The sequence below is a fragment of the Aplidium turbinatum genome, chromosome 18, assembly GCF_918807975.1.
Source record: "Aplidium turbinatum chromosome 18, kaAplTurb1.1, whole genome shotgun sequence".
Lineage (NCBI taxonomy): Eukaryota > Metazoa > Chordata > Ascidiacea > Aplousobranchia > Polyclinidae > Aplidium > Aplidium turbinatum.
This window is the reverse complement of record NC_137489.1, coordinates 20,502,393-20,521,851: the sequence shown is the minus strand read 5'-3', so window position 1 is coordinate 20,521,851 and position 19,459 is coordinate 20,502,393. Positions and strand designations below refer to the sequence as shown.

General features: G+C 38.1%; 1 protein-coding gene across 2 annotated transcripts in view; it reads right to left on the bottom strand.

Annotated features, from left to right (window-relative positions):
* The window catches only part of LOC145787362 (inhibitor of growth protein 5-like), a 33,921-nt gene extending 14,781 nt beyond the window's left edge, over nucleotides 1-19,140 (bottom strand). The window contains exons 1-3 of one of the 2 annotated variants that reach the window (XM_082599091.1): nucleotides 18,995-19,140; nucleotides 6,153-6,232; nucleotides 203-361 (exon numbers count right to left, since the gene is read on the bottom strand). In XM_082599091.1, coding sequence (XP_082455217.1) covers nucleotides 203-361; nucleotides 6,153-6,232; nucleotides 18,995-19,049 — 294 coding nt within the window. In that variant the 5' untranslated portion in view covers nucleotides 19,050-19,140. Of the gene's footprint in view, nucleotides 1-202; nucleotides 362-6,152; nucleotides 6,233-8,790; nucleotides 8,929-18,994 lie in introns of those variants that run through there. The other variant, XM_082599092.1, reaches the window with a different exon arrangement.
* Between the last annotated feature and the right edge of the window lie 319 nt (nucleotides 19,141-19,459).

The following is a 19,459-nucleotide window of genomic DNA, read 5'->3' as shown; positions in this document are numbered from 1 at the left end:
AAAATTTTCAGTTCTAAATACTTGTACAATACTATTTCAATTGGTTATTGTGAGATATTCATGAGTCTCTGACATGTATGACACAATTGCAATTAAGCCATGGACACAGGCATAGATCACATGAAACAATAAGACAACGTTTGTTGCTAATTACTTTTTAACACAAGCTGAAGAAATGAAATTGGCTTCACAGCAAACTCACCATTTCATAGGTTTGCATTGCCAGTTGGACTTTGTCATCAGAAAATTCACGACATTTTGCATAAGATTCTTGAATTTTTTTAATTTTCTTAACTCTCTCTGTTGGAGGAAGTTGTTTGGCTTCGTTAACGTAATCACTGGTCATTGTGTCAATTTCAACCTTGTTGGAAAAGAATATAAAACATTTCACAGACAAAAACTTTTTTGTTTGATCAAATCGCTACAATGAGACACTGGTTGCATTTCAGTTTTCGATTTAAAGCCTTTACAAATCTCCATATATCCTTAATTATTCTTCTATATTCGCCTGCAAGAAATATTAGTAAGTACAATGCTTATGACTGGCAAAACAAAATCCTGAAAGTGAGGTTGCTTGCATGGAGGTTATCCGCAGTGTGGATTCATGGGGCTCTGCGTACTCAGAAAACTCTAGACACCCTCTCTCGCATTGATCGAAATAAGACCACAATTAACAAGTTCAGCTTCATTGTCTTGAGACGTGACCAAGTGGTTATGAACGACATACTGGACACCGTATTATCTCTACGGAGGGTCAATTCCCATTCAAGTCGAGGACATCCAAAATTTTCATCCAGTTGGAAATTTGATTCCCACTCAAGGCACATGGATAATGGATATGCACCACTGATCCAAACAAGGGTGAAACTCAAGTATGGCATCTTCCCTTTTTGTTCAATTGGGATCTTAATATTTATTAATGATGTTGTGGTCTGATACATATGCATACTATTACTAGGGGTATGAAAATTTTGTAACTTTACGTCTCCTTACCATTTTTTGAAGAGTTTTATTGCACATCTCAAGAAAGTGTACAAGATTTTCATTTTACTTTAAAAAACTTCACCCTCAAATCACAAAAACTATTATCTGACTACATAACACGGAATCATACATGTAAAAGTTATACAATTAGCCTACATACTACATTACTGATCACAATCTAATTACTAAGCTAAATTTTATTACTAATACAATTGTACACTAATTACTATTTCATACCAATTACATTACATGCAAATGGGTGAAATTGATATTTCAATAATGCACATTTGTTAACAGAAACTTAATAAAACAGAGAGAGACTGTTCACCAGGCATTTTATAATAAAAGTAATTTGCGTTCTTCTGGTGACTATTTACTAGGTTACCTCCTGATGTTAAAGATGATAACTAGCTTTTGTATTTCCGACGTTTCGTCAGTCAGCACGACTGACTTTATCAAGGTGGCTAAAACAGGTTAACACAACCTGTTCAGCAACGATGGCACAACACAAAAACGTACTGATAAAATGAATAAAGTAAGCAGCAAGAATCAGAATTAAAACACGCATTCAGTTTAACCTCTAGGTATCTTGTTGCGTGTTTTAATTCTGATTCTTGCTGCTTACTTTATTCATTTTATCAGTACGTTTTTGTGTTGTGCCATCGTTGCTGAACAGGTTGTGTTAACCTGTTTTAGCCACCTTGATAAAGTCAGTCGTGCTGACTGACGAAACGTCGGAAATACAAAAGCTAGTTATCATCTTTAACATCAGGAGGTAACCTAGTAAATAGTCACCAGAAGAACGCAAATTACTTTTATTAGAAACTTAATATTTAGCTTTTCATTGGATTTATAGAGCAAAAGCAAGTCTTGTATCTCTTTACTTGCTTGATTTGAATAGTGCATTAGTATAGATATTTTCACACTAAAAGATCACAATTCGGAATCAGCAAAGTTTGCACAGAAGGCAAAGTAGAAGGAAAAAGAAAACGTGGCAGACAACCAAAACGATGGCAAGACAACATTCAATCATGGACCGGACTCCACTTGATGACACTGGGCGAGTTGGCTCAAAATCGCCACTCTTGAAAGCAAATAAGCCATGTTGATGCGCAATCTGCCGCAGGTGGAGATAACGACTGATGATGATGATATTTATTGGCTCTGTAGACCAAAACTTTCTGAGTGACTACAAAGCCTTTGATACTCTTTGCAAGCTTCTCATAGATTGCCAAAGTCAGCAGGAAGTACTGAGCAGAGAACCACATGTCAGCACAAGAACCACTGATAAAATCACATGGCTCTTCAGCTGTCCCCGGATACTCTGGAATAAAAATGAAAGCAAGCAAAGTATAGATTGCTCTGGAGTTTTATCTTGCATTACTGAGAGCAGGAAGTGAGTGAAAATTCACCTTTGGAAAGCTTCCTGAGCCTTCGAAAGTTTTGTAGCGTGATATTACATGATCAAGAAAGGTCATGTTATCTCGCCACCGAGCAAGTTCTGTTTTCTCTAGTAATTTTACAATGTTGTTGAATGGTGTCTTAAGGTGTTGATATTCTTCTGTTAGCCTTGAAATGAAAGAATAGTTGAGATTCGGTAACACTGGTGTTCCACAAAGTGATCATCTATGACATGTTTCAACAATGTATCTAAAATATGGTGTTGGCATCCAATAAAAACATCTTCAAAGTGTCTATGCGGCCTTGTATCTGCACAAAGACAGCTTCCAATGTTTGCTGGTCATGTCCGATACACAGTTTTTAGTTTTTACTGATGGCCAGAGTTCATATTCATTCAGCAAAGTCTTCATTCCATTGAGTATTGTCCCACCTTTTCTATTTATTAGTTCGACAACAGTAAGTCTAACTTCTCTGTGTTTATTCTTCAAAACTGCTATTATTCTTTCTTTTGTATAGATTTTCTATCAAGTGCAGAAACCTACCGTACGTTTATTTAAGTTTTCTACTACAGGCTATTTCTACTATTATTTTCTCCTTTTTCATTACAGCTTTGTAAATACTACTCTACCACTTTGAGTTGGGGTGAGTATAAAAATATCACTTTCTGACAAGGTTTTGCAGACTTTGTGGGCTTTCCTTGTACTTAACTTGGCTGTTCTCACTAAATTCATTGAAACTCAGCTTTTCTTTTTGTAGGAAATGATGTCTTCTCAAAATCTTCACTACTGGAACACTGTTTCACGACTGCTAAAACACTGCTTTTCTTTTACGTATTGTTCAGTTTCTGATATATCTAACCATGCTGTCAACAAACTCTTCTATGACGGATACTTTTCCGCCCGATATCCGCCCCGATAGCTCAATTGGTTAGCGCGTCACATCTGGAACGAAGAAGCTTCAAGATCAAGCGGCGCTGGTTCAACTCTCGGGGTGTGCGCTTGAGCAACGCACGTTAAGGACTGCTCTCCATTCAGCGGCATCTAATGGATGGAATAGTTCCCCAGCAACAAGACTTCAACAATCGGAAACTTGACTCTGTCAATCTCGGTGACCGGGCCTGCGTCAGTGATTTAAAGCCTCTACAAGTATGCGAAACTGCCAGGATTAAGCTCTGCAAGAAGCTTTCCCAGTCCGAGGATAAAGATTCAATCAATCAAACTTTCCTTTCAGTAACTTCAGTTTTCTTGAATGAATCCTTTTTGTATCTTTTTTGTGGCGCAACCACTCATTTTCCCTTTAATTTTATCTTCAACTGAAGTTATGTTTTTCGGCAGACGATTGTGGCAAGAATTGAATGAATGCAAGAATGAATTGATGTTTTGCTCATGAGGCTGGGCTTGTCAGGGCTAATATTGGGAGAATCTGTTTCAGAGAATCCGATTAGGAGAATCCAATGTATGCAGACGACCTGGTCTTGACAAGTAATAGTATGGAGGGACTGGAGAGAAAGTTTGAGAAATGGAAAGAAGCATTTGAAACCAAGGGTATGAAGGTGAATCTTGAAAAAACAAAAGTGATGGTGAGTGGAGCAGAAGGAACAGTTGTTGAGAGCAAAGTAGATCCCTGTGGAATATGTGGCAAGAGAGTGATGAGAAATTCAATGCAATGCAAGGAATGTGGAAAGTGGGTACATGCAAGATGTGCTAATGTCAAGAGAGCCGCAACAAGATTGGCGAAGTGTTTTGTTTGTGGGAAATGCAGTAAAGGAAGGAATGAAGTGGAAGGCCATGATGATGAGTTCTGCCATGGCATCGAAACAGTGACAGACTTCTGTTATCTGGGTGATCGGATAAATGGAAGTGGTGGATGTGAAGCAGCGGTGACAACAAGGGCAAGATTGGGCTGGGCAAAGTTCAGGGAATGTGGGGAAATGTTGTATGGCAGAAAATTCTCACTAAGGATGAAAGGGAAAGTATATCGGAGCTGTGTGCGGCCTGCAATGCTATATGGTAGCGAGACATGGATATTGAGAGAGAGTGAACTGGCAATCCTGAGAAGAACGGAAAGGTCAATGGTGAGAGCAATGTGTGGGGTGAAAACGAGAAGGGAAAAAAGGACTGAAGAATTGTTAGATATGCTAGAGATGAGAGAGACCATAGACCAACTGGCAAGGGCAAATGGAGTAAGATGGTATGGACATGTGATAAGGAGGGAGGAAGGAAGTTTTCTTAGAAAGGCACTAGATCTAAAGGTGGATGGGAAGAGGAAACGCGGTCGTCCAAGAAGAACGTGGAAACAACAAGTGAAGGATGAATTTAAAAAAGTCGGACTGAAGGAGGAAGATGCAAGGGACAGGGTGAAATGGAGAAAAGGGATTAAAACAATTGCTGCGCGGAAACAATCGGCCACCCCCACTAGTGGGGAACAAACCGACGATGGATTATGATGATGATGATGATGAATTCGGAGACAGCCTTTTTCGAAAAATTGTAAAATCACAGCGGCATATGTATATTAAAAGGAATTAGCTTACCATAGAGAAATGAATGATCAGCAGGGCAATTTTCTATTGCATTAAAATCGTGAGAAATTAGCACTTAATTTTAACAAAAGTTACGGTAAAAAGTTGCATTTATTTATGTTGGCTTTTTTATTGTTTTGCAAAAAAATTGAAGAAACATGAAAAAAGCCAGAAAAAGCCTGATTTTAACTCATAAACAGCCAGACTTTCAAAATCTGGCTTTAAAAAGGCCAAATTGGCGACCCTGGGCTGGTGGTGCTCAACTTCTAGCTTGCAAGCCAACTAGCTCTTTTTATGCAAATCAAAAAGAATAGAACCGTACTAGAAACAGTTTTATAGCATGTTTTTTAAATCACACCTTTATATTTTGCGCAATACTTAATAGAAGTTGCAGTAAAAAGTTGCATGAAAAATAGAAATAAGTTGCAAAAAGTTGCAATATAAAATTCCTACAAACAGCTTAAAACATCATACAACATAAATTCTGAGTATTTAGGAAGCTGTAAAAAAAGATGCAAAAACTTGCCCTAACGATCAGTTGATCAACCAATTTAAAAGTTAGTTTTATTGCTTGCTTTCTGTTGCTTAATTAACATTAAGATTAAGATGTTTTTATAGCCTACCTGATAATAATAATCAACCATAATTTCCATATGGACGCATCAACTGTTATTTTACGTGAGCAAACATTTTAATTTAATAGTTCAAAAATAAATTTAGTTTGCTTTTCATTTTTCGCTAAATTTCAATTCCATTTATTTTTCTTTGTCAGAATGCAAAAGAAACGACATTGTGGAATAAAATACAGAATTCTCTAAATAAACAGAAGGCGTCGTTGGATTTTTAAAAAAAAATTTCCAAAAAGGGCTTTCTCCGAATTGAATTCTCTGAACTTTAGGTTCTCGAGCACAAATGTGCCAATGCCGTATTTCCTGCTTGACATAGAAACGGCTAGCATGTAGTTAAGAAAAGTGAGCCTATCTGCAGAGGTGCAGTGGGTTTCTTGGAGGAGGATGACAAGAGCCCAGTTGTTAAGAGCAAGCTACTTCAAGACTTTGATTGTTGTGTAGCCTTCTGGTACTTAGTGTGTTTGAATTTGGTGCTGTATCCGCAAATCAAGGTTAAAGTTGAAATTCAAACTTACAACACTCCTCCTATTTAAAGTACTGCTGCTTTCACAAAGGAAAATAATAATGATAAAGGTTATAATACAATTTGATCTACAATGCAACATGTCACTGCTCACTTTTAGGTCCTCTGATCGCTGGTCAAGTTGTCGCATCAGTTGAAAATTGCGCTGAAGTTCAGATGGAAGTGTCTCTAGACCTGAAAGTAAACAAATTATGCAAACAAAATATTCACTGGGAATAGCACTTAAATGAACGGGTGTCACAGTGCTCCGCACCAAAATATCCTGACGCCACAGTGTGTGCGCCTATTTGACCAGCACCTACTAACCGTCTGCGCCTAAAGAGTTAAAGACGTGGACCCATAATAATTACGGTAAACCAGCCAAATTAGACGCGCTATTTTGAACGAGGTCTTCACGCTGTGAGATCAATCAGTGTGATTTAACAGAACGCATTGTTTTGTTATCAGACGCATGAGAATCGAAATCCACTCATTAACGCATGAAAATTAGCACTTGGCCTTCCTGTAAGTATTTAATGGTCTTGGTCACAGACATTACCTACATAAACGACATCTCTTACCGCCATTATCACCTAGTTAACCTGACATCATTATTTTATGCGGCCGCTATGGTTTGACATTGACTTCAATGATCATGGAATGTTACGTAATAAGAACGATTATATTCTACACGCAAAAATAAAAAATTGATCGCTTAAAACAGCTCTTTTTGCTGTTTTGTTTCGTGAGCTTTGCATATTGCTCAACAAATGTATAAAGTTTAGAAGTGACAAGAAATCATTGAATTTAAAAATTAAGTTTGAATCACTGCGAATAAATGCATTCAAAACTTTTACTTCGGCCGACGCCATTTCACAATCCGTAATCTACGTCGGCAAATGATTTTACCGCAGCAAAAGTATGTTAAATCTGAAGGCTGCCGAGCTGTCCCGTGACAAAGTCAAACCTGTCTTTTTGAGGTGAAAATCACTTGCGAAAATCTCAACCTATAATCAAATATGCGGTAGGTTTGTTCTCAAGTTTGTTTTTGTTTGGTTGTCTGGACAACATTATTTGGGTTACATTCTTTTAACAGCTTATTAAGCTAAATGCTATGAGTGTGTGGTTTGTAAGTCAGCATAACACCTTAGCATCAAAGGTTGCCAGATGTTTTTAAAATTTCCAGCCACAAAATTCAAGTGATAAAACAAAGCTAAAGGTAGCCCATCAGATTGACAAAGTTGCACAAAATATAATCAAGATTGAAAAAGTTTTTGTGAAAATGGAACGAAACCAAACGAAAAAAAATACAACTGCTAAAATTTTCCTGTGACTCAAAAACAAATTATCTCAATCACATAGTAAAATCGCAAAACTGGCAACCTTGGTTAGAGCACAGTGTTAACTGGTACAATTTTTGGAAAGTAGGCACCTGGCAAACAAAGACAAACTCATGCGAAACAATTTAATAACAAGGCATAATCATTCATACAACAAATTAGAATAGGAATACTGGATCTCAATTATTCATTTGAGGCCATCGATGCCTGGTTAGTGGTTAAGGCAATGCAATTGAAAAATATATACGGGTCAAATTATTGTAATTCAACAAGGGGTGTAACCCAATGTCTCAAAAACTCATGAATTTTTGATATAAGGTGCACTTGAATGAGCTACATCTGATAAAAGAAATTTCAGTGAAATCCATCGAGAAATGGCAGAGCTACACTGATTTGATTTTACCACTAGAGGGCTAAAGGCGCTGTGCGTGATAGGGTAAAAATACAAATATTGATAAAATTCACAGTTCTAATGCTAGGAATGTGGCAAAAACTGGTAATGTACCATTTTTGGGGGTGTAGAATTCAAAAATGAGGTCAAATTAAGCAAAAAGACTTGCAAATGGGTCAAAACTGGGATTTTATTTTCAAAAATGACCCATTTCAAGCGCGTGCCCTCCGAAAAGGGGATAATGTTTCGAAAAAATAAAAATAGGAAAATAACCTTCGGGAATCAAGGAATTATGTTCAATATTCAAAATAGATGCCCCAATGTGGTGTAAAAAACTTGCAAAAACTGTATGAAAAATTGTAAAAACTTTTCATGTTTGAATTTGATCACTAAATTACAGTATTTTGTGCTATTTCAAAGTTTTTTTTATTGCAATTTTAAAATTTGTCTATAAAACGCATTGGGGCACCTATTTTGAAGATTGGACATAATTCCTTGATTCCCGAAGGTCATTTTTCTATTTTTATTTTTTGAAACATCGTCCCCTTTTCGGAAGGCACGCGCTTGAAATGGGTCACTTTTGAAAATAAAATCCCAGTTTTGACCCATTTGCAAGTCTTTTTTGCTTAATTTGACCTCATTTTTAAATTCTACACTCTCAAAAATGGTACATTACCAGTTTTCGCCACATTCCTAGCATTAGAACTGCGAATTTTATCAATATTTGTATTTTTACCTTATCACACACAGCGCCTCTAGTGGTATAATCAAATCAGTGCAGCTCCGACTTTTCTCGATGGATTTCACTGAAATTTCTTTTATCAGATTTAGCTCAATCAAGTGCACCTAATATCACAAATTCATGAGTTTTTGAGACATTGGGTTACAAATTGCAATTTTCTTGTTGAAATATAAAGATTTGACCCATATTATACTTGTTTCAAATAATATTGATGATGATGATGATTACTGTGTGTGATTCATGTTACAAACTAAAAGTAAAGTGACCAAGAGACACTTACTGTCAAGGTATTGCTCCAAATACATTGCAGTAGCCATTCTGGTTAGTTTTGATCAATTAGGCTATATGACATAAAAGGTAATGCACAGTTCAGCCAATCTGAGAAGACGCAAGATTGAGAAAATTTAAAATAGCAATTAAAAGTATGAAATACAGGTCAGTTATTTAAGCAACAATAAGTCCACATACAAATTTGTGACCATGGACATAACTGCGTCTACTTCACAAATATTTTGCAATTGAAAATAATTTGACGGCAAAAACTTTAACAGTTTATTCATCAATAATGTTATCACAACTTTATCTTTTTATGCTAACTACTGTGCCTTACGGAATAAAAAACGGAACCCGTCAGGGACCTGCAATTTTTGCCTTTTTCGGCGGCAATGCCTCACGATACGCTATGCCGCCACAAAAATTACTAATATTTTGTGCATTCCACAGAGTGTTTGCACTATTTGACAAGCGTTGTGCCTTACGGAAAAAAACTGTGGGAGAACGTCAAGTCTTGGGAGAACATCAAGTCAGGTCGAGGAACTTACTATCAGAACATTTCGCCCAGGGATAGGATACGAAGGTTTTTAATACGTCTGAAAATAGAAGGGCTTCTGTTTATCGTAAATAATCTCTGTTCACCGTAAAATAACAATTGGCACCGATAGTACCGTAGTTTAATAAATCTTGTTATGATAACCTGCATTGCACTATTAGCATCAGGCCTGGATACTCACTTTATGCTCATGATTACTTGTTAATTCAACCTGGGTTTTTTTTTCGGTCATTTATCGGTCATTGACCGATTTTTTAGTAAAATGTCCGAAATAAATATAGTCAATTCGGTCAAAATGACACGACAACACTGTTTCAAAGTTTCGCTGAGAAACACGACAACATTTCTCGGTGAAACTTAACATTGTAGCTGGTGAGAAAGTGCAAATTTTGGTTTGTACCAGCTAATTGAAAGGAAATATTTTCATCAGAAAAATGACCAAAATATATAAAAAATTACCAAAACAATGAAAACTATTAATACTACAAAAAGTGCTCAATGCCAAGCAAAAAGGCAAAGCAGAGCGAATTAAATCAAATATAGTTATTACTATATTTGATTTAAAAAATTACCAAATTTTTTAAAGTCATTTTGGACAAACGACCGAAAAGTCTCAGCAAAAAATAACCTAGAATTCAACTACCCGTATACTTGCTTTACATCTAGCCTACTGCAAAGGTTTTGTTGAGAAAAACAGCTTACTGGTAATTTTTCAACTGTCTTTCCAAACAAGTATTGTTTAAATATGCCTATATAACATTTAGTAGCCTAAAGTCTGGCTTCTGTAGCTGACTGTACTAGCTATACTACAAAACTGTACAAAACTTTCTGCAATTTTGAAAAGAACCGCATGTTCCACGTGCTACAAACTACCGCCCTGGTAGTGTAATAAGAATAAGGCAATCGCTGTGAGCCTTTGCAATTTGCATCCCCTGGTTTGACCAATCACAAAGTTAATAATAATGTTATGGTTTTATTTATTGTCGCTCTACAACAGCTAAGGTCTTTTAGCGACAGGGCTCATTTTTAATTTGTATCAGGTTTACGATGTTATCACATTATTACCCGACTCATTCTCACTGCGCTATGCAGGATAGAACACAATCGGTACCGTTTTTAAAGTCTTCGGTTTGACCCGACCTGGAATCGATCTCAGATCTACCAGCACCAGAGCCGAAGGCGAAACCACTCGGCACTGAGCTGGTCACAAAGTTGAAAATTATGTGGAGCTGGTTGTCAAATTAGTGAAAATTTACGGCGAAATGGGCTGCAGAACTTCCCTCAAACTTCACATGCTTGATGCTCAGCTGGTTGAGTTGAGGGAAAATTTGAGAGAAGCATGTCAAACGTTTCCACCAGGACCTATTGGATTTTGAACATCATTACCAAGGACAATATAATGAGCTTATGATGGGTGACTCTATAATGAGGGCTAATCCGTTAAAGTGACTTACAATGGGCTATTTAGTACAGCTGATAAACTCTCCTAATCAAATCAATTGTGCAAATTATGACTAAAGCATGAAATTTTCACCAGTGTTAGCACATACTATAAGGATCATTTTAAGACTGGGAGGTAAGTCAGATTTGACTTCTGATGACCTTGAGAGCTCAATTCATTCATAGCTTGTAAGAGCATTGTTTGAGATGTTTTTGAGGTCGTTGTCATCACATGAAGGGCTAAGGGGGCAGTTGGTGAGGATGTATTTCATCGTCTGATTGTCTAGGCCGCAATCACATGTTGGGTCAAGGAGTCATCTCTCATCGGAAAAGGTTGCTTTTACTTCTCCCGACCCCGCAGCGGGCTCTATTTAGGCAGCACCACTCTCTTCTCTCAAGGGTGGGAGTTTGTTGAAGACTTTCGGAAGGACTTGGGATGGCAGGATGTTGTGTCCTATTGGGCTCAGAGCCTCTGATCTCGAAATTAGCTTCCATCTAAGACGGCAAAAACATTGCCGTCGCCAAATCAACAAACCTTGGATTGCGGCGGCAATTGCCGTATGCTTTAATCAAACAAAATTTTATACGCTTCTTCTTCATCGTGTGTCACACGGCGGTAGCCCAGAGCATCACGCAAGCTATTTTAAGCGCTGACAATGCTCTTGTGAACAGTAAAGAGTTTGCAACCTTATAAATGCTGGCCTAATTGTTACGCAAAAGTTATTTTTTCATCGAATGCTTATTTTTGACCGGTATCGTTGCGAATATAAAAAGTGGTACAAAATTGGATAAATGGTTCTTCGGCAGTAAAGAAAAGTGTTTCTTCCGATCATATGGCATCGCGCGTTCATGAACGGGCAGTTTTGCATCTTCAAGTATTCCAGTGACGACGCGACAACCTCATCCTCCGATGATTCCGATTCTGACTAGTTCTTTATCCAACAGACTTTGTGTTGCTCGCAGTATCCTAACTGTGCCGAAATTATGTTAGTGTACTGTATACGTAAATCGAGGCAATCTTTTCGCAGGGAGCTATTGATTTGTTATCGGTAGGCTACCTGATTGAGCAATTAACGTTATTTCATGTTAACGTCGCTGGATGTCGAATTAATGTAAAACAAACGTAAATTTCTTATTGGGCATGGTTGTTACGCGATAAAACTCGCCAGGAAAATCAAATCGATTTGTGCTGACTCGTTGAATCAACTCAAAATTAACTTACTTTTGCCCTATCCCCAATGAGTTATAACGTGTATTACCGTAACAGCGTGCGTATCGCGTTGATCGCTTTATTGTTACTTTTGGTATTATTACATCACAACAAATCAAACAGTGCGATCGTGATTGACTATTTGATTATTTTTTTCTCTTCTCGTTTTACATGTTTTGGTACAATTTTTTCCTAATAAACGTTCACAGCAATTTCAACTTTTGCCGTTTGGCCTCGTCAACGTTTTTGCGAAGTAAAATTATGCTAATTTTGAAGACTGTGTGAGTATTCACAGGAAGTAAAATAGTCCGAGGTGACGTCTTGGTGCGATGTTTCTGCTGATTAAACTCCACTGGGAGTAAATCAAACAGGAAGAAATTTTGAACAATTTTTGTCGGAATTAAGTGCTCATTTTGTGACGGCAATTTTTAGGCTATTGCCGTAGCAGAATGGCCATTATGACGTTTGTGGCGGCATTTACCACGACAATTGCCATGTGCCGCCGCTAATTTCGAGGACTGCAGAGGTCTACATTTCTAATCGTGCAGCCGCCGCGCTTGTGTGTTCTAAGTGTGTTCTACACATTCCACAGAGTGTTGACTGTGTTAGTGTGTTGGTCATTATTATCAGATTGCCAGGTTGGCCCTTTTACAGATGAACTTCACAAATTTGGCCCTTTTGAAGACGTTTGGCCAAAAAATTTGGGTTTGGCCTTATTTTGGCTTTTTTTCATATTGGTTTGGCTCCAAATTTTCTGTTTGGCTTTTTGCATTTAGCTTACTGTTTTTTGTAAGATTGAAACAACAATGGCAACACTTGTCTTTTATTCTTTCAATAGTGGTGATTGTTATTTTTTTAATGTGCATGTGCAGAGTGTGCAGGCAGCAAGGATGAAAGTGCTGCACTCTTGCTGTTGTAGCGATGGTTGTTAGTTAGTTTGCAGTGCCCACTAAGATCTACCATGAAACCGAGAGGTGTTGGCTATGCATCACTGAAAGAAGACCTCGTCCAGTTCAAGGGACTTCGTCTTATGCCAAAGGAACTCGACGTCAACAGACTGGATGATGGCGATGACATAGAAGCTAACTTGAGGAGACACAGTGCTCAGTGGCACAAGAAATGTCATTTAAAGTTCAACAAATAATATTTGACCAGCAGAACAGAGCAGAATCTGCTTCAGGACAACAATTTGGTACCGGTACTCCAAGTCTCCAACCCTGCACACGATCAGCAGCTGCCCATAGGCTTCCACAGTCAACCGAGCCTGTCTGTTTCCTTCTGCAATAAGCCAGCTGGCACAGCAGACTTGCATTAAGAAGCTAAAATGGGAATTGACAAGAACGTTCGAAGATGTGCCACTAAATTGGAGGACACTGAACTGCTGGCCAAGCTGTCTGCAGGAGACCTAAAAGGAGACTGTACCACTACCAGCTATACTACAAAACTTTCTGCAATTTTGAAAAGAACCGCATGTTTCACGCACTACAAACTACCGCATTGGTAGTGTCACAAGAATTAGGCAACCGCTGTGAGCCTTCGCATCCCCTTCTTTATATATACCTGATTTCGCTACACACGTTTCATCCTACCCAGCAAACATTGATTGCTGGGCCAGCGTTGGCTATATGCTGGGTATGTTGGCACAAGGCTGGCAATTTTGTCCAACATTTTGCCAACAATTTCAATACTTCTTATTATGCGTTCAAAAAGGTCTTAAAGATTTTATTTCAGGTTTATTTGTTTTAAACATTAAAAATACTAACACAAACCTCTTTTCATGTGGTATTGCTTCAAAACACAGTTGTGTGATTGGCTAACATCGGTCAGAAGCATTGCCAGCGTTGTGCCAATTCATAACAATTTCAGTGTTTTCTTCAAAATTATGCAAATGTATACCATCATTTTGCTACAATTTTACATTTTAATAATAGGCTATCAATGCTGTTATTATTTTCTGATACCGTACAAGTATACTATGAATACTTAAGACCAGCGTTGGTCAGAAGGGTAGCCAACAGTTTGCCAACAAAGTAGTTTCATTTCAGTTTGTTTATGCCAAACTGAGCAGAGGTCTAGAAAAAGCAGGAGCAACAAAACGCGAACGCGATAACGTGCTTGATACTCAAACAGTTTAAACTTTCCATTAGCCCTACACGTTTCCACAAATAAACAATTGCAACGTCGGCTATATGCTGGATGTGAGGGCACAAGATTGGCAATTATGTCCAACATGTTGCCAACAATACGCCATCAGTTTCAATAACTTATTTCTTATTATGCATTCAAAAAGGTCTCAAAGATTTTATTTCAGGTTTATTTGTTTTAATCTTTAAAATTACTAACACAAACCTCTTTTCATGTGGTATTGCTTCAAAACACAGTTGTGTGGTTGGCTAACATCGGTCAGAAGCATTGCCCGCGTTGTGCCAATTCATAACAATTTCGGTGTTTTCTTTAAAATTATGCAAATGTATACCATGATTTTGCTACAATTTTACATTTTTATAATAGGCTATCAATGAGCTGTTCAGTTCAGTTGTTTTTATTTCTGACCATCATATCAAAACAATACACGTCAACATAGCAAAGGTCGAGAAAAGGGTAGAAGCGAAAAAACGCGAACGTTAAAACGTGCACGTTTTAACGTTCGCGTTTTCACGCATGAGACCGAAGTAAGTTATTGATTTGAAAGAAATTTGGCACGGTCGCAACACCTTCAGAAAAATTTAAGATATAAAGAGAAAATAAAAAAGGAAAATGTTACAAAAAAAACAAAAAACAATTAAACAACATATATTTAGTAAAAAATGAAAAAAATATGAATTTTGTGTGGGACACCCTTTTAAAAGGTGAGGTTGTCAGAAAAAATAACTCCTGCAAAAAATTTTTGAATTTGAAATTGATTTAGAGGTGGCCCTCCCCCCCTAAAGTTTTGCGCCCTCCTCCAAAATACCAAATCTGCATATCTCAAAAACTGCTTGAGCTAGAGATACGGTTTTTGTGTCAAAAGATGCAGAAAGCATGATTTCCTATCTGCTTTCTGAACAGTGATTGCGTCTATCTTGAGTAGAAAAGCAGTTATTTAGAAAAAACCTGTTTTCGGTATTCTAGCACAAAACAGTGCTAAACAAGTATTGTGGCCCAAGCTATTCAATAAACAAAGTTCATAAACTAACCTGTAAAACTGGTAAAGCAATAAACGAAATAAGTATTCCTAAACTTTTATGCATTCATGCATAGCTAAAATGCCCGTTTTTTATCATATTCCTTGGAGAAACTCCTGAGCGTGGAATCCGCTTTCAAGCTTCAGGTGCTATGCATCGCACTTGTTGGATGGCGAAGGCGATTTATGCAAAAAGCTTGGTCTGCATTTATGGTATCTGTCCGAAGAAATGGTTGGTCTAGCCTTGTTTGACTCTCGATTGTCTGTGGAAAGTAAAAAGCTAATGGTGGCAACCATGTTAGATGAAACAGGAGAACGTCCACCAAGGAGACCAAGCATCAAAGTAGATGCGTTTCTTAGCAATAAGGGTCTAGATCAGTATTGCACCTCTAATTCAAAATGGCTTCTTCAGCTGTTGGTGTTGGGTGAAAATGAAGCAATAATTATACTTTCAAAGGATCCTGCTCATTGGACTGAAGATGGTGCATTTATTCAAGCTTTACACATGGCGAAGGGACTTTCAGTAGTCAATGACAGAGCAGAGAGAGGAGTTGCTCTAAGTCTAATCCAGGATTTTAACAAAATCTTAACTGAAGATGAGTACCAACTTCAGTTTCTTTTGCAAGTTGTTACTGAACACAGGAAACTGTTTCCAAATTCCAACAAGAACAATATTGTCTATTCTTCTTCGTTTAAACTTTAAACCTTCTTTGTTACTCCAGGGGTCAAGGGCTCTGTCTTTTACCACTCTTGGGCAGTGGCGATGCTGTTTAGATGCTTGAGCAGGTGTTGAGCAGCAATCCTTTGATTCGTCCATTGATCCATTGATTTGTCATCCAGTTCAAGCAGACCACGCACACCATTTGGTGCAGTTACAGATGGTGTGGTCTGTGGTTTGTTCCTCTTTGCCACACTCACAGATTGCGGATGGAGCCATCCCCCATTTGTGCATGTTGAAGCGGAATAGTCTGACTCCAGTAGGCTAGCCCAGTACGCAGGCGGTTGAGCCGCACCCAGGCCTTCCTTGGTAAATTATCCATTCCGGTTGGATGGGGGCTGGTGTCGGAGATACAACTTTAGAGTCTTGAGGAGTTCTTCTTTCACTCTGAGCTCCATTTGCTGTCCTCCCAGGTAGCCGCGCTGATGGATTGGTCTTCAGCGGTTTTCATCAGGAGTTGTGCGTCACATACAAATGGGTGTCTCGATTTCAGTTGCCGAGGATGCTCGATTGCTCGCTCACAGATTCGTAGAGATTTGAGTGGAGCAAGTGGTTGGGGTTCGTAGTGCGGCGAGAAAGAGACAGGATGGCTTCTTCGCGACGAAACTCAGCTGGTTGGTTGCCTGCAAGGACAGGGAAATTGTCCGATGGTGTAGGTCGCAGACATCCTGTCACGATACGCAAGGCAATATGTAAAATATTGTCAATAATATCGCTTCTTCCAGTATGATACTGACCAGAATTACATTTTGAAATGAATATCGTTACCAGTGTTCCCTCTAAGGTGCAAAAATTAAGACAAAAAAAAAACAAATTTTGTAGACGGTTGCGTGGTCACAAAAAAGGTTGTAAAATCAAGATTTGGTCAAATGCGTTTTTTCTAAATAACTGCTTTTCTACTCAAGATAGATACATTCAATGTTCAGAAAGCAGATAGAAAACCATGTTTTCTGCATCTTTTAACACAATAACTGTATCTCTAGCTCAAGTGGTTTTCGAGTTACGCAGATTTGGTATTTCGAGGGAGGGCACAGAACTTTAGGGGGGGAGGGCCACCTCTAAATCAACTTCAAATTAAAAAAAAATTTGCAAGAGTTATTTTTTCTGACAACCTCACCATTTGAAAGGGTGTCCCAAGCAAAATTCAAAAACTCAATTTTAAGAGCCACCCTAATATTTAGGCTATAGCTTTATTCGCCCACATAGCTTTAGCTGATATATTTAAGATTTGTATGGACAGTTGCTATGAAGATCGGCCATGGTGCGTTATCAAGAGTGCTGATGGTCGTAAGGGGAACACGTCTTGATGCGTTTTGCTCATAGCAAAGAAGAGCAAGCAGGCAAAGAAAACCCCACAAAGAAACTCTACCACGGGCAAAGCCATTTCAAGCGCAACGCACCATAGGCCTTGCACGACTCACAAAATAGATAGGTTATAACTTGACGACAGGAAAGCAATGACAAAAACAAATAAAACAAACTAGCAAAAACAGCTTCATCATCTTGCGGAAATTCAATTATACCCAGGGAAGTTATATCTTGAAGATATCAAGCGTGCTTTGATAAAAGTTGCGTTGATAAAGCGATAATTTTAGACCCCAGTCAGCTAAACTCGTCACCTCCACACTGATCCAACGTTAGCAAACGTTGAATCAATGCAAAAACGACAGGCATCGCCAGCTGGGATGTAGTAGTAATATGATAAATTTGGGTTAGGCTACCGTATGTTTTACATGTTAAACCATACCAAATAAATGTCTTGTGATTCAGAGGACACTTACAGAAAGTTTAGGCTTTGGCGCCTCCAATTCCCAACTAGCATAATCCGTTCTTTTAACATTGATTCAACGCCTGCAGACGTTGGTAAGGTAACTAACAAGCGATAAACTTAAAAACGTGGTTGCTAATTCAAGTTGCCAGGTCTTCATTTTTCTCTTGTGTTCAACAAAAGCTTTTTTAATTTTCAAGTTTAACTATACTAAAATGTGTTGTAATATTTTTGAAAACATTTTTTTCAGGACTAACCTCAAAATTTGCGTGCAGTTCAAGAAAATTTAAAACAACTTGTAAGTTTAATCGAATTCACTTGTTGATGTTTGGTAGCGCTCGACACAGCAGCATGATTGTGGTGATCATTGAGTTGCGGCTGCACTGCCGCCGCGCTGCTGACCTGTCTGCAGACGCTGAATCAATGTAAAAAAATCGATTGATGCGCTATCACTTATTGATTGTGTTGTGAGAGCAGTCTCGCTCACTGTCTGATTTTGACCACGTGGATGAGATTCTCGTGTCGCCAACAAAAAGGCGTCTTTACTTTAAATGTAGAAAAGCTTGCACAATAGGCCAGCTTCAGGAGCAGTCATGTTGCGTCGAAACCTCTCCTCAATTTCTTGAAGCGAGATTTCACAAAACGATCGCTACTTTTACTTTCAACGATCCGGCGAATCGTTTTTTCTCCTCTCGCGGTGCATAGAACAATACTGCAGGCACAATAATTGTAGTGAAAACTCCATTATGATGTCACTACTTAAACTTTGTTGGGCAATATGACGCGTTGAAGTGAAAGAGGCAACAAAGCTTTAGAATGCGGCGATGTGTTATATCAACACGAGGAGATGCAATTTAACAGAAGAACTTGTTTTTTTTTATGAAGGAAGACAAAGGCCATGACTTAATCCTTTGCTAAAGGGATTATGACGTCACTCGATTCACTTCGACTGTTCAAACATGGCGGTTGTGCGCAATACACAATTACGTGGAGAGCCGAAAGCACAATGCTTATGTGAACAACGAACAGCGCTAAAAGGAATTTTCGCTCTTGCATCGAAAATATATAAAATCGAATTCAATTGAGATATTACGGCAGAAAAAGTTTTAGAAATGATCAAAATGAAACTATAGGAATGACTTACGACAATAGACAGACAATCGATAACAACTTAATAACATTGAGTTGCATAATTCAAAATTAATACAGAAATGAAATAGATACATAATTTCGAACGTTTTTGGCAAAACTTTCTGCCCTCTTCAGGAAAATATCTTAATTCATCTAAACAAAACAATTATTCGTGAAATGTTAATAATATTATAAATGACTGAAATTCAATAAAACTGCACTGACCTGCGTACAAGCAACAACTGACGAACAAACACAAAAGGTGGTAGCAATCTGTCATAATTATGCGGGAGTGTGGTCATGAGACGAGATAGTGAGCGGCCTATGGTTTTTAAAAAGTACCTCTCTACCAAAGCTATACTTACGACAATGTTTATGAAAACCTGGTAAGTAAATGTCTTTCATTCATTGAACCTGAAATAATTGTGTAAAGTCGTTTTTGTCACTAGGCTACGTTTACACAATTTAAAGAAAGTTATAAAACTCAATTTAGAGAAAGTTATAAAACTCAATGACCAATGGAAAACTCATATGAAATATTCTCGTGACAAATTTAGTGCCAGTGTTCCTAGATGAGTGCTAAGAAGATATCAGCAAAGTAGCAGAGCTTGTGATGTCCCACAACATGTGTAGGGTTTTGCTCAATCTTTGATTTTGCTGCTCCGGCAGTGTTTGCCTGACTGCTTGAAT